The sequence below is a fragment of the Petromyzon marinus genome, chromosome 46 (assembly GCF_048934315.1).
Source record: "Petromyzon marinus isolate PM22_M1 ecotype Great Lakes invasive population chromosome 46, UKy_Petmar_22M1.pri1.0, whole genome shotgun sequence".
Lineage (NCBI taxonomy): Eukaryota > Metazoa > Chordata > Hyperoartia > Petromyzontiformes > Petromyzontidae > Petromyzon > Petromyzon marinus.
Genome location: NC_133712.1, coordinates 15,367,193 through 15,382,880, shown reverse-complemented (window position 1 = coordinate 15,382,880; position 15,688 = coordinate 15,367,193). Strand labels below are relative to the sequence as shown.

The window sequence follows — 15,688 nt, the reverse complement described above, 5'->3', positions numbered from 1 at the left end:
TCGGTATTTGTTTGGCACGAGGCAAGAGTGGAGGTGTGTACACGTGTGTGTGTACACGTGTGTGTGAGTGTGTACACGTGTGTGTGTGTACACGTGTGTGTGTGTGTACACGTGTGTGTGTGAGTGTGTACACGTGTGTGTGTGAGTGTGTGCACGTGTGTGTGTGTGTACACGTGTGTGTGTGTACACGTGTGTGTACACGTGTGTGTGTGAGTGTGTACACGTGTGTGTACACGTGTGTATACGTGTGTGTGTGTACACGTGTGTGTACACGTGTGTGTGAGTGTGTACACGTGTGTGTGTGTACACGTGTGTGTACACGTGTGTGTGTGTACACGTGTGTGTGTGTGCACGTGTGTACACGTGAGTGTGTACACGTGTGTGTGAGTGTGTGTACACGTACACGTGTGTGTGTGTGTACACGTGTGTGTGTGCGGCGGTGTCGCGGTTAGGGCTACGCTACGCTGCGAACCCGGCCACCCGAGTTCGATTCCCGTTTACCACCGACTAGACGGAGGGGATCTTAGTCTTTGACCGGCGCGCGTGTGTGCATGTGTGTGCGCATGTGTATGTATGTGTGCGTGCGTGTGCGTGCGCGTGCGTGTGTGTGTGCGTGCGTGCGTGTGTGCATGTGTGTGCGCATGTGTATGTATGTGTGCGTGCGTGTGCGTGCGTGCGTGCGTGTGCCCGCGCTCCCTCTCCGTGCCCGGCGGTGGCGCAAGGCGGTGAAGCGCTTCCTGAAGCCCGAGTGCAAGTGCCACGGCGTGAGCGGCTCTTGCACGCTGCGCACCTGTTGGCTCGCCATGTCCGACTTCAGGCGCACGGGAGACTTCCTGCGGCGGAGGTACAACGCCGCCATCCAGGTGGCGCTCAACCAGGACGGCACGGGCTTCCTCGTGGCCAACCGCAACTTCAAGAAGCCCACCAAGAGCGACCTCGTCTACTCCGACACGTCCCCCGACTACTGCCTGTTCGACCGCGAGGCTGGTGAGGGACCCCCCCCCCCCCCCACCCTCACGCACCCCGGAACGCAGAGCTTGGGCAATTGCTGTTGGCGCCGGGTCGCTGCGCGTGGCTACCTTACCAGCTTTGTCCGTGGGGGCGGCGGTAGAGGGGGCGAGGGAGCACACTTTGGTCAACGCGAACTGCTAGTTGAGTTGCCCGGTAAACGCCTTTAATATGCAGGGGGCCGCACAGCTGTGGCAAATTTGCTGGCAGCGCCAGCAAATTTGCGTGGCCGCGGCTCCTCCTCGCGCCTCTCAGTCGGTCTGCCTCTTCGAGAGTGAGCAAAACGCTGTGCGGCGGCGCGGCGTGGCACGCTGACGCTATCGTAGTTTATGAGAAAAAAGTTTTGCTGGCTGGGCGGCGTCCTGGCTGGCTGGCTGGCTGGGCGGGGGGGCGTAGCAGACAGACAGACAGCCGCGTCCAAATGATGTGCGGGTTGCTATTTGTGTTAAAAAGGCACACCTTGCTGGCATTCAGTATTCGAGTGGCCCGTCTAAGATTTGAGATACTGTGGCCAAGAGCAGTTGCATTGTATCGGGTGTTTTGTTTGGTATGGGTGCAAATGGAACACCTCGAGAAAGCCCATGGAGAACAGAACAGCAGGAAGAGCATACAAACCTCTCCGCGCAGAGAGTCTGCCCGAGCCAGGAATCGAACCCAGGGCCCCTGCTTACTCCGAGGCGCGAGTGTCACCACTGCGCCACCCTGCAGCCTGTTGTTTGTTTTCAGCGTTGCACTGTCCTAAGGGAGGGCATTTTATTCCAGTAGCTATAGAGACAAAGATAAATTAAAAAAATAAACCCCCGTATAGCCTGTCGGGGCAAGTGCCGTTAGCGAGTAGCACCTATGAAGGCCGGCACGGACAAGGGCCGGTTCAAATATTCCCCACTGCTAATTGGTCGTGAGCGGGAATCGGAGCTCCTGTCGCCGTATTCGTGGAGCAACGCAGCGCCAAAGCGCGGGAACTCGTCTCTACCGCCCCGGGTTTAGGCCAGCGAAGATGAGTGCCGCTGGCGCGGCACTCTTGGTGGTTAGCCTGGCACGCGGGGCTGTGGTCGGTCTTCCATGAGGGATTTACTTGGCGGCGGAGGCACTCTGCTCAGGCTGGGTCACGTCAACCAGAGAGGCCGTGCCCTTCTTGATAACATTACGACGACGATCGGAGTCGTTGTGATAATGTCACGGACGCCCTGAGCGTTGAGGCAATCGTGCGGCTTTTACAAATGATTTCACTTTGTGGGGCGGTGGAGGGGGGGGGGGGGTGAAATCCTTTAAAGCACAAACGCGTTGTTTGTTCATATGGGATGGCACGTGGTGTCCATTTGTTGACAGTTTTCGCAGAAAGTGCTAAGAAAAATCCGTTTCTTTTATAATTCCTTACATATCCGCAATGTTGCCGTTTGTGTTTTCTGTATTTTTCTTTCCCTGCCGGTGGTGTCACGAAGTCATCGTAACAACTCTGTGATCATCATCATTATTATTATTATTCAGCATGATACAGCCTTACGACACACCTGTCAACCCCTTCTCAGTGCTGCCTAACTTTTTACAGACCAACTCAGACCTGTTTGGTTACCCCGTGCCCCTTGTAAATCTCAACGTTCATCCAACAAAGTCCCATCACAAGGGAGAACACACAAATGGACACGATTTTTGCTTTGCGTGTATTGAAACGGCTGTACGCCGCATGGACCTGGAAACCGTACGGGTTGACAGCTGTGGTACTCGCACACATGGCACGCTTTTCTCATCCTAATTTTAATTAAACATTTGTACCCTTCCGTGGCCTTAAAAACGATTTTTCAAAAAAATCTATATCTCATCCATGACGTTTCGGGCGATATCCCTTCCCCATGGCACGTGAAAAAAAAACGAGGGCCAGAGAGGCAGAAGTGGGTCTGGCACGTGAGTTCATTGATCCCGTTTTGTAAACCAACAGCAGGCGGGCTTGGCTTCAACCGCGTGGCGAGGTGACACAGGGCGCACAGCAGCGTTCATGATCATCTTTAAAAGTGTAAACACTCCGACCGGCCGTGACCGCAGCAGAGGCGTGCGTCGACCGCACGCGCGGCCACTCGGCAAAACTTCGCCGCGTTGGGCCGACGTTTTGGCGTGCGGCAGGAAGCGTCGGGCCCCTCGGCCCAACGCGCCGGAGGATAAGACGTGAGTTTTCACTTGAGAGGTAACGCCGTCGCCTGTCCGCGCGCGAAAACAACGTCCTCGAGGAAGGGCTGCTGGCGTGGGCCACTCGGTTTCAGTTACAAAGCCGCACATCGTCAGAGCTTGTGCTTTAGTACCACGCGTGGTTAATGCGGCAAGTTGATTCCTTGCAGAAAGGGTCTCTGTTTGGCGTTCGGACATCTTAAACACACCGCCTGTTTTATTTACAGAACGGGTAAAACACCAAATTTTATTTTTGCATTCTTTGATACCGGCAAAAAAGTTCCCATAACAGCGACGCCTTCACCCAACCGGTGAACTCAACGCTCGCCTGTTAAATGAAGCGACGGATAATTTTTATTTGACTTTAAGCGGCTTTATTGTAATTTTCGGAGAAGAGGAAAATAAAATCGCTCGATTATAAATATATTTCTTAACTTACCTACTTAAGTCAAGAACACCAAAATTACTCGACGTGCGGGCACCGGCGATTTTCCCAGAAAGCGCGTTCCCGCCACGGGACCCCGGCGATCACGGCGATCATCACGTGCGCACGGCGATCAGGAATTCTGGTTATGTGCCCTGCGAACTCATGCGGACAAAATCCATCTGACCTGCCCAGACAGGTTATGGGAATGCACGAGGAGCGTCGTTCTCCTCAAACTATTTGCTAAAGAACCCCGCCCCTTCAACCTATTCACCCCGGCAGCCAACTCTCAGCGCACCCCTCCCCCCCCGCCCAGGTCTCAGCCTCCCACACTCCACTTGCTTCTTACCTTCTCACCGCCACGAACTCCATCCTCAGTTTTAACACTTAAACAGCAGCAGCAGTGGCAGCAGCAGCGGCAGCAGTAGTAGCAGCAGCAGCGGTAGTAGCAGCGGCAGCGATAGTAGCAGCAGTAGCGGTAGTAGCAGCGGCAGTAGCAGCAGCAGCGGTAGTAGCAGCAGCGATAGTAGCAGCAGCAGCGGTAGTAGCAGTGGTAGTAGCAGCAGCAGCGGTAGTAGCAGCGGTAGTAGCAGCAGCGGCAGTGGTAGTAGCAGCAGCAGCGGTAGTAGCAGCAGCAGCGGTAGTAGCAGCAGCAGTGGCAGCGGTAGCAGCAGCAGCGGTAGTAGCAGCGGTAGTAGGAGCAGCAGCGGTAGTAGCAGCAGCAGTGGCAGCGGTAGCAGCAGCAGCGGTAGTAGCAGCGGTAGTAGCAGCAGCAGCGGTAGTAGCAGCAGCAGCGGTAGTAGCAGCAGCAGCGGTAGTAGCAGTGGTAGTAGGAGCAGCAGCGGTAGTAGCAGCAGCAGCGGTAGTAACAGCCGGGGCTTTCGTGACCCCTGTTATTTTGGGTTAGATCGAGTAAATATGAAATGTGTCGTCAAGCCCGGCACCATCCGACACAGCCCACATTATCTATATTTGTGAGTGTAGTTTTACTTTTTACGTACAGCGCTTTCAGATAGTTCAATATGAAAGGCGCTTTATAAAGTAGGGGTCGTAATTATAAATATAAATGCGTCGTAAAACCCCCCACCGCCCGACACAGCCAATTAGTAAGGTTTGTCACATTAACAAAGTGTGCCCATTCGTCACTAGTACAGCACTATCCGGTGTGTTGGAGAGTAAACCCACAACCTTGTTACAATCCGAGGGCCGTGACGTTTCGCTGGTAATTACCACCGGCCGCATCAGGCGACAGCCAGAGTTGTGGAGGAATCCTCCTTCCGTCGTGGTCTTAAATAGACGGGGGATGAACGTGACGTCGTCACTTGCGAGCCAATCAGGTGCGAGGACCAGAGAGAGGGGGGTTAACTGTCGTCATGTAATTAACAATGGATGTATTTTGTTGGTTGGGTTATTCGCAGTTTCGCCTCCTCCTCCTCCTCCTCGTGTCAGCGACCGTCCTGCGAGCGTGCTCCACGCCCCCCCCCCCACCCCCCCCCCCGCTCCCATTTACCTGGCGTTCAACTCGCCCGCCTGCCCCTTACCGCTACCCGCACGCCACAAAGCCCATCGTGGTGGAATGGTGGTGACGGAGCCGGGATCTTCCCGTAAACCTCCACCGCAACCAATGAGGCTCCGCTCCTCCCGCTGCCCCCGCAACATCAAACCGACAACAGCGACAACAACAGGCACCCCCCCGCAACGGCACCTGACAACGACGAGCCGCAACAATAACAACAACAGACACCCTAAACTCCTCACCTCCAGAAATGAGCGTGCGAGCGATGTCGTGCGTCGCGTGCATATCCTTGGGCTTCTTGCCGCCCCTGTTGTTGCATTAATAAGGCGGTGCTGCCAAGTGTATGAAATGAGTTGACATGCCCCAGTGCACCCCAATGAGCTTAGCGTTTTCCGTATAAGCTAATATAATCCTCAACTCTTTTGACACCATAGCTCGAGAGCGGGCATTGTGAGTCCACTGCTCGGGCGCGGGGGGCGCGGGGGGCGCTGGGGGGGCGGAGGGAGGTGGGGGGGCCTGAAAATTTGACGGCGTCTCTCTCGCGCCACGTCGGGGCGGCATCGCCCGGACACAGACGCAAACTCCCCGGACTTTTTCTCGAGTCAAGCCTGGCGAAGTGGCGAGCCTGATGGGTGTGTTTTTGTTGAGTAAAGTTGGGTGAGTTGAGTGAGTGAACAGTTGCGTTGCCACCCTTCCCACTGCAGACCAAACCGGGAGATGTTTCTCAAGTCAAGCCTCAGTCGCAACTTATTCAAACTGCGCAGCGTTGCTTTGCAGCGAAGTTGCCAGTAGCAGATCTTCGGCACAAACACAGATGCCACTAACCCCAGGCTGTCTGGGTCAGGGCTCGGCAAACCTGAGGTCTCCTGTAGCCGCGTGTGGCCGCTCTTCAAAGGGACTGCTTCGTGACGTCATTTATCGAGTACCGCCAGCGTCTCGTGTTCACCACCACAGCCGCATTGCGCCTCTCGAAATACTCAGTTGCGGTTTTTTCTTCTTTGGTTCTTTCGGTAAAGTCACGTAGAATGATAATAAAATAATACATTGAATATTATTGTGTTATTTTATTTTATCAATTTATTATTTTATTATCATTCTACGTGACTTTACCGAAAGAACCAAAGAAGATGAATCATTGCAGTCACGAAAGCTTTAAATCGAAATTTTGCGGTTTTTTGTTTGTTTTGTTTACCGAATTCGAAAACAAAATGGCTCCTCTTGTTCCTTTCGTTTCTCGATCCGCTGCTGGGGTCGCGGCGAGGACGGGCGCCGTCCACGAGCAGCGCCTTGGCAAGGCGGCACGGCGAGCGGGCAACGCCGCGCCCGGCCGCCTGCGTTTCTCTCGTGGCGAGGCCCAGCGCCGGTTCGGAGGTTCGGCACCGACATCGTGGCTCGTGAGCGCGAATTGAACTCGGGTCGGCAGTTTCGTAGCGCGGTGACACTGAGCACCGCGCTACGGGTGCGCCTGTGTCTGTATTGGGTGGGGAGCGGCGGTATCGCGGTCAGCGCGCCGCGCTACGAACCTCGTGAACCGAGTTCGATTCCCGCTCACGGCCAACACCGGTGATGGTTGTCTGAACCGGTCCTGGGCCTCCCCCCCCCCTAGGTCGACTCAGCCTCAAGTGAGTACCTGGCGCGGTGTATAAACATCGCCACTGGGGGAGACAAAGGCATGGTGTTGGCCACCCACCCCCTCATGGCTGTGCCGGCCTTCATAGGTGCTCGCAAACAGCACTTTGCCCCAACAGTTAAGGTTATACGGGGGATCTTTGTCTTTGCTGTGGTGTGTAATGTTCAGACTTCACATGGACATTATCTCAGCCCCAGCAGCAAATAAGATAATTTATATTTGTTAACGAATTGTGGACTTTACGCCAGATTCTATTTACCGTAGGGGCGGTACGCGTACTGCACAGCTACTTGGCGACGCTACCCAGCGGATTAGCGCGCTGGACTCGCAACCTAGGGGTCGCCGGATCGACCTCGCGATGGCGCGGCGCTTGAAACGACGGCGCAAGTTTCTTACATCCCTATCTCCCGCCTCGGTCGGCCCAGCGGAGTGATGAACGGGCTCAGCCAACGCAGTTTAAACCCTTTCCCATTCCGATGACGTGCATTAGTGCACGTCATCGGAATGGAATCGGAAGAACCAAAATAAAACAATCGTCGTCCCAGCTACTGCAGAGCGCGGCGGTCGTGTCGCTGCGGTCCTCTGTTGCTGGCGAGCAACAACGTCTTTAACAAAAACGACGGGACGCTGCGACGCCTCTCTCCGAATTAAACGAATGCCGAGTCGCTTTGCGCATCCTGCGATTTGACGGTGAACGAGGGGGGGGGGGGGGTGGGGGACGCCCGCCCACCGCCACCCTGCAGCTTGCAGACGTCTCGGAGCGGGGGAGAGGGTCAAGTCGATCGGCAGGTCGCGTGCACGGCGGGGTAAAGAATGCGAAGAGCGGGCCAAATATTGCCAGCTGCGTGGGGTTTGTGAGCTGGCAATTGCAGCAGCCCCTGCGGCTTTACCTTTGCCGGCAAGGCACCTGGGATGGTTTTGAGAAGACAGACTCATTAGAAATGTGTTTTTTTCCCTCTCCTCTTTTCTCTCGCGATCGTAATTACGAGGGGATTTTGACCTGCGTCGGAGCAGGCTGAGCTTTTTTTGCGAGGTACATTTCATCCCAGATTAAGTTGCAGGTGTCCTCGCGTCAGCCTCGCTTTAAAAGCTTCGTCTGTCGGCGCGTAATCGCGCGGCTGATGTCAGAGGGCCGCCTCCGCGTTCCCACCGACGCTCGCGGCCACCACGGACGAACTCCACTGTTCCCCAGCCGGGGCAACCGGCGACTGCCGCTCGCTGGCTTTCCGCACGCCGGTTTCTTCCTTCGCGAGACCCTCAGGGACGATGAGCTCCTAAGTCGACATCGCGAATCGGAATCTGAAACTCGAGCGGCGAGTCCAGGCGTTTAGCTCTCGGCGCCGCCACCCTGCCCAGTTCGCGCCAGCCGGCGGCCCTTAATGCCGCTGTCATCACGCGAGAAAAATTTGCGTCCAGGACTCTGAAAACGTGTTATCTTCTGCCAAGGCGTGCAGGCGGGTACGTGTAAGTGCAATTGCTCGCTCACGCCACTACTGGCCGTAAGGGCCTCGATTAGAGCAAACTGTTGAAAGGAAGTGGGCTTGTCCACACTCTACCCCGCCGCACGCGACCTGCCGATGGACCGACTCACCGCCTGGTGCCCCAATTACGCTGCTGGGCGGACGCGGAGGACAACTCGAACCGGCGACCCACGGACGGTGGCGAGTCCGGCGCGCCCGCCGTTGCGACCACAGTGGCAGCTTCCCCTCCCCCCACCACGGCTCGATTAATGCGACTCACCGCTCGACGGGACGCCTGCCAAAAACATCGGCAAGCCGCAGCGTGCACCGCGGGGTCCGGCCGTGTCCGTGCGGCGCTCGCCGAGCTGCATCGGCTTCCTGTTGCCGAACGCGCTCGTCACACACACGGAGCGCTCGTCACACACACACAGAGCGCTCGTCACACACACACAGAGCGCTCGTCACACACACACAGAGCGCTCGTCACACACAGAGCGCTCGTCACACACAGAGCGCTCGTCACACACAGAGCGCTCGTCACACACAGAGCGCTCGTCACACACAGAGCGCTCGTCACACACAGAGCGCTCGTCACACAGAGCGCTCGTCACACACACACAGAGCGCTCGTCACACACACACACAGAGCGCTCGTCACACAGAGCGCTCGTCACACACACAGAGCGCTCGTCACACACACAGAGCGCTCGTCACACACACAGAGCGCTCGTCACACACACAGAGCGCTCGTCACACACACACAGAGCGCCCGCCACAAATGAACCACAATGCCTCGCTGATCTCGTCAAGGAGCTTGAACCATCATCACGCGCACTCCGGCGGTCATCCTCGCAGCGGCGGCTTTTGGCTCAGCCATCGAACAAAGGCGGCGGTCACCGCATCGCGCGGCGCATTCAGATGCGCTTCTGCCTCCGTCTGGAACGCTCTTCCTTCCGATGTTAGGAAGCACTTCCATTGAAAATAATTTCTTTAGAACAGATTTTTGTGTTTAGTTTTTTTGTCCTCCCCCCCCCCCCGCATCTTCGATTAACACGATTCGCTACGTACGGCGCGAAAGAAGTTCAACGTACATATGTACCCGTACGCACACGCGCGTAGCATTTCCCAGATTATTTCACTGCGGTGGCTCCTCTGGCGTTTGGCGCTCACCTGGTTGTGTGTTTTTTTGCAGCGGGGAGAGAAGGGTTAGCTGGGAAGCAGGGAGCTGCTGCTGGGCAGTGGCGTGCGAATAGGGGGGCCTGTGGCGGGGGGGGGGTATGGGCGGGGGGCACCACTGCATTGTGGGTGTGGGGGCACCACTGCATTATGGGTGGGGGGGGGGGGGCACACTGCATTGTGGGTGGGGGGAGGGCACACTGCATTGTGGGAGGGGGGCACACTGCATTGTGGGCGGGGAGGGGCACCACTGCATTGTGGGTGGGGGGGGGCACACTGCATTGTCGGTGGGGGGGCACACTGCATTGTGGGTGGGGAGGGGGGCACGCTGCATTGTCATCTCGAGCCCACAGCCGAGTGATCAACGTAGAAACGACGATCACATGGAGAGTCCTCCTGCTGGCACACACCACTAAGGGGGGGGGGGGACAGACGGGAGGGGCCTTAGCCCCCCCTCCCTCCGTCCACGGGCCCCTGCGACTGTGCCGACTCCTTGCTCTTCCCTAGGAGCCCGGACGGTGCCTGCGAGGAGGGCCGGGCGCCTAAGCCAGCGGGATCCCCGTCCTCGAGACGCGCCTGTCCCCGTGCGCGTGTCCCCGTGCGCCTGTCCCCGTGCGCGTGTCCCCTTGCGCAGCGACACAAAAAGCAAAGCCAAAGATCCCCCGTGTGGACTTTACAGACCGTCGCTGCAAGTGCCGTTCGCGAGCGCCCGTGAAGGCCGGCACGCCACACGAGGGGGTGGGTGGCCAGCACCGCGCCCGGCCGCCTTTGTCTCCCCGCTAAACCGCTCGCTCTCGTTTCCCCCCCACCCCACCCATCCCACCCACCCCACCGCGGCCGCCCTAGGCTCGATGGGGACAGCGGGACGGGCGTGCAACAGGGCGTCGCGCGGCACTGACGGCTGCGAGGTGATGTGCTGCGGCCGCGGCTACGACACGACGCGGGTCACGCGCACCGCCAAGTGCGAGTGCAAGTTCCACTGGTGCTGCTCGGTGCGCTGCAAGGAGTGCCAGGAGAGTCTGGACGTGCACACCTGCAAGGCGCCCAAGCAGGCCGACTGGCTGGACCAGACTTAGGGCGCTGGGCGGCGCACGCCACGCCGGGCTGGGACGCGGCGGCGGCGGCGGCGTCAGGACGTGCGACGGACTCCGAGGTTCTTCGTCGAGGCGATGGCGGCGGTGGGTTCGGGAGTGGGGGGGGGGGTCGACGGAGGTGACGGACCGTGTCGGGATGGGAGGGTGGCAGCACTGCCGGGGGCGCGCCCCGGAATTGCGCGACGCTGAGAGAGAGATGAGGAGGAGGAGGAGGACGCGCGGGGAAGTGCCACCACTTTTGAGCCGGGACATGACCCCCCTCCACCCGTCCGGAATCGCCGATGGACACGACCGCGGGGGGCTTGGCCCGGTCGACGGCTCCCTTGCAAGAACTCGCGGGGAGAGCGGCGGCGGCGGCTCTCGACGTCACCGCTGAGCCTCGCCCGCGTCTCGTGCGGCGCTCGAGAGGCTCCGAGCGGCGTCTTTCGTTGGTTGTTGTTGTTTTTGCTTTTCCTTTTGTGACCGTGAACTGAAAGTGCAATTACGTCGAAAATGACCCGACCCGCGCGGGACACACACACACGCAGAGAGAGAGAGACGCTGGGGTCGAGATGTTGGAGCTGCCCTGCTCTTGTGTAGAGGAGGGGGGGGTGGTGGTGGTGGTGTGAGAGTCTTCTTGGGGACACGAGTTTACTGGCGGCTGTTTGGTGATTGTCTCCCAGCACCCATCCCATCCACCCGCCCCATACCCCGCGCGCTGTTCGCCCGCAACCGGCGAGCGGCGAGCGGCGTCTCCGTGAGCGGCCCTTCCCTCTCGTACGCACGAGCAGTCTTCTCCTCTGCACGATTCCCTCGTCGTTCGCGAGGCGAGGGGTGGGTGGTGGCTACGTTCCGCGGACGCTCGCGAATTTAGCCGCGGTTTTTTTTTATTGTTGAGCGGACGACCAAATCGGGGCCGCGGGGAATAAAAAATAATTATCTTAAATGGATACGTAAATAAGCTATTGGGTACACGAGAATGATCATGACGACACAAACCAATAACAATCGGTGTTAATAAACGTAAAGTAAATAAATGTTAAAGTATTAAATAGTTTCTGAATGAACTCATCACATTCTCTCTCACCACTTGATCCCATCACTCTCGATCACAGCAGTCGTGCAGAGAGTTCCAGACGCGATTCGCGGACAGCCAAGTTCGTGAATAACGTGGGAATACTGTGTACATATTTGCACATAAAGCGCTTGCCATAGCGTGCATATTCTTCGTATAGACGTAGCGTGCTTTCAGACTTAGTCGGATATGTAGTTGGCATACATTGTTACATTATCCAATAAGTTATTAAATACTTTAATGCCATTAACTATTTCTGAATAGCTCTCCGATGTGTATGTTACCCACACATGGCCAGGTTTTCCTTTGATATAACAACTATTAATAATGCAATTTCTGTCATTTATAGCTGTATATTGGCATGGTAAAACGTCTCCAATGTTGTAAGTAAATTATCTCTTTACGCGTGCGTGTGTGACTGTGTGTGTGTGTGACTGTGTGTGACTGTGTGTGACTGTGTGTGTGTGACTGTGTGTGTGTGTAACTGTGTGTGACTGTGTGTGTGTGTGTAACTGTGTGTGTGACTGTGTGTGCGACTGTGCGTTTGTGACTGTGTGTGTGTGCGACTGTGCGTGTGTGACTGTGTGTGTGACTGTGTGTGTGCGACTGTGTGTGTGACTATGCGTGTGTGACTGTGTGTGTGACTGTGTGTGCGACTGTGTGTGTGAGACTGTGTATGTGTGACTGTGTGTGTGACTGTGTGTGACTGTGTGTGATTGTGTATGTGACTGTGTGTGTGTGACTGTGTGTGTAACTGTGTGTGTGACTGTGTGTGTGCGACTGTGTGTGTGACTGTGCGTGTGTGACTGTGTGTGTGACTGTGTGTGCGACTGTGTGTGTGAGACTGTGTATGTGTGACTGTGTGTGTGACTGTGTGTGTGACTGTGTGTGATTGTGTATGTGACTGTGTGTGTGTGACTGTGTGTGTAACTGTGTGTGTGACTGTGTGTGACTGTGTGTGTGACTCTGTGTGTGACTGTGTGTGTGTGACTGTGTGTGTGTGTGCGACTGTGTGTGTGTGCGACTGTGCGTGTGTGACTGTGTGTGCGTGCGACTGTGTGTGCGTGTGACTGTGTGTGTGTGCGACTGTGTGTGTGAGACTGTGTGTGTGACTGTGTGTGACTGTGTATGTGACTGTGTGTGTGTGAATGTGTTTGTGGGTGTGTGACTGTGTATGTGACTGTGTGTGTGACTGTGTGTGTGTGACTGTGTGTGTGTGAGACTGTGTGACTGTGTGTGTGACTGTGTGTGTGTGACTGTGTGTGTTACTGTGTGTGTGACTGTGTGTGTGTGACTGTGTGTGTGTGTGGGGAGCGGTAGTGTAGCGGTTAGCACTACGCCGCGCTACGAACCCGGCGACCCGAGTTCGATTCCTGCTCACGGCCACCAACAACAGTGACGATTATCTGAACCGGCCCTGGGCCTCCCCTAGGTCGACTCGACCTCAAATGAGTGCCTGGTGCGGTGTGTAGTAAACATCGCCACCAGGGAGACAAAGGCGGCCGGGCGCGGTGCTGGCCACCCACCCCCTCGTGTACCGTGCCGGCCTTCACGGGTGCTCGCTAACAGCACTTGCCCCAACAGTCTGTTACAGGCTACACGGGGGATCTTTGTCTTTGCCTTTGTGTTGCTGCGTCAACGACTGCAAGTTGCTGGACAATAGACGGTGCGCTAAACCGCGAAGCAGCCGATGAGACGTTGTCAATATCTGCCACAGTGTTCATGTACATAAGCGACGAAGTGGTCTTCTAATATAAATAACAGCAAAGCATTTAAAACAAATATAAAGTATTTAATTAATGTGTGTTTGCAAGGCATGTCTTTTTTTATACTGACAATACGGGGTTCAAAGGTCGGACGCGTCAACGTGAGCTCACCCCGAGTTGCCAAGCACGTGGGGAGGGGGGGGGCAGGCTGCCCCCCACCCCCCTGGTTGTTTTCACTCGAATCGTTGTTTGATCAATAAACGTCTCCCTGCATGTTTCGTTGACGGTGTTCTGAATTGGCCCTCTTCCCCCGATCCGAGACATCCGCAGGCTGCAGGGTGGCGGTGGGCGTCCCCGTCCCCCCCCACAGCCCTGTTTTGTTGCCAGAAAAAAAGGGGATAACCCTATTATCATATTTCGGTACTGGCAAAGGAGGTGCCGTGATGTAGATTCTCACCCCGAGCTCTCATTACTCTGATAGTGGCATTGTCTTTGGGCTGTGTGACGCCTTTTGGCATCCTCTGGTCTAGCACCGTTTGAGACGAGGCTCAAAAGAAAGCCGTCTCTGGTGTGGACCAATCAGTTTCAAGGACAACGCATATACTATCAGAATGTTTTTTTTGCATTCTGACCACAAGTATTGTGGTTAATGCAGACATGATTCCTCGTAAAAGGTTCCAGTTTGGTGTTTTAACATCTTAACACAGCTGTTTCGTTGCCAGAAAAAAAGGGGGGAAAACCCTATTATCACGTTGTTACTCGCCGCAGAGAACTCTGTCGACACGACCGCCGGCACTCCACGATAGCTGGCGCGCAGCCCCCGCTCGGCACGGCCTCGTGGGAGCTTCGTTGGGGCGGCAAATGCGCCCGTCGATTAACAGGCAGTAACCCCGACTTACGAACGTCCGCGCTTGCGAACGAGCTGACTGACGTGAGATACGAACACTTGTTAGCCACGCGACTTGCGAACCGAACCGTGGAACCAGGGCCGGATTAAGGCGTGTGGGGGCTTCAGGGGCTGCAGCCCAGGCGGATTCTGCCAGCTGGAGGACCTCCAGAGATGAAGTGAAAAGTTATACTGGTAGGAACGAAGTTGTAAACTGAGTGTACCAGCCTGCAATAGATTAATGTGTCCGTCCGTCCGTCCCCTTTCAATACTTTAACGAAGTGAAATCTCGTGCTGTTGGGTGTAAAAAAAATTCCAATGTTCCTACCAGCCCACCCTGCAGGGACCTGTTTCCATTTGGAATGCTCAATTTTATTTGTTGTTAGCCTTGTAAAAATCAATTTAAGTTTTATTTAACTTTTGAAAATATTACCGATGGGCCTCACGGCGCCTGCAGCCCAGGGGCCTAGAAAATCTTCACGGAACTATTTGGTTCCGGCGCAGCGACCCTCCGCGAGGTGAGCGGTAATGAGTCCCAGCATGCCACGTCAAGCCCAACGCCGGTGAGTACACGCTGACCAAGATGCGCACTTAGACACGGTACATTATTGTGTTCCAACTCTTACGAACCGTTCGACTTCAGAAGGTGTCCCAGGAACGGAACCCGTTCGTAAATCGCGGACTTCCCGGATTATATATACACAGTAGACTCGATCATCTGCGCGTAGGTTCGTCCGATTTGCGGACCAACCACGCACTGGAGATTTTCCCGTGAGCCCAAATTAATAATCGAAAAACTTGACTTAAAGCTTTCGTGACTGCAGGGATTAATATTCTTTGTGTCTTTCGGTAAAGTCACGAAGATAGGTTCATCTACGTGACTTTACCGAAAGACGCAAATAATTTAATCTGAAAACAGTTTACATTGTTATTCTTCGAAATGTGTATTACAAGCCACGTGCTTAAACCGAACTACATTTTCTTAACCGAAACACGATTTATACCGACTATCAGTGGTTTTTGGCATAGAGATCCGAGGAAAATTAGATTTTTTGTGGATCATCCACGGACATCCCGTCATTAGCGAGGATAATCGAGAAACTGCTGTATGCATATGGTTTAATCGGAACGGATACAAATAAAAGACTTGAAATTATCCACTTGTTCTACATTTTTATCAAGCCACGAACAAACTTTGTTTAAAGCTTTCGTGACTGCAGGGATTCATATTCTTGGTTCTTTCGGTAAAGTCACGTAGAAGGGAAACAATAAAATAATAAAAATATAAAACAATAAAATTCTCACGACGTTTCGACTGCAACAAAAGCAATCATCATCAGGTGTGAAAACCACAGCAAGAAATTTTGAAAAAAGTGGCGTTTTTTTTTAACGTTAGCACCACTGAGAGAGATTTGACAGTTTGTTCAGATGGACGAGTCCATCTATGTTCGGAAAAGAGGAGGGGGTGGCTTTCAGACCGCATCCATTATTTGTTCGTCTCCCCCCTCCTCTTTTCCGAACATAGATGGACTCGTCCATCTGAACAAACTGTCAAATCGCTCTCCGTGGTGCTAA

The 15,688-nt window shown here is 55.1% G+C and overlaps 1 protein-coding gene across 1 annotated transcript in view; it reads left to right on the top strand.

Annotated features, from left to right (window-relative positions):
- Positions 1 to 15,269, top strand: part of LOC116952268 (protein Wnt-2b-like) — a 105,751-nt gene extending 90,482 nt beyond the window's left edge. The window contains exons 4-5 of the mRNA XM_032971462.2: positions 723 to 987; positions 10,220 to 15,269. Coding sequence (XP_032827353.2) covers positions 723 to 987; positions 10,220 to 10,449 — 495 coding nt within the window. The 3' untranslated portion in view covers positions 10,450 to 15,269. The remainder of the gene's footprint in view (positions 1 to 722; positions 988 to 10,219) is intronic.
- The last annotated feature ends 419 nt before the right edge of the window (positions 15,270 to 15,688 follow it).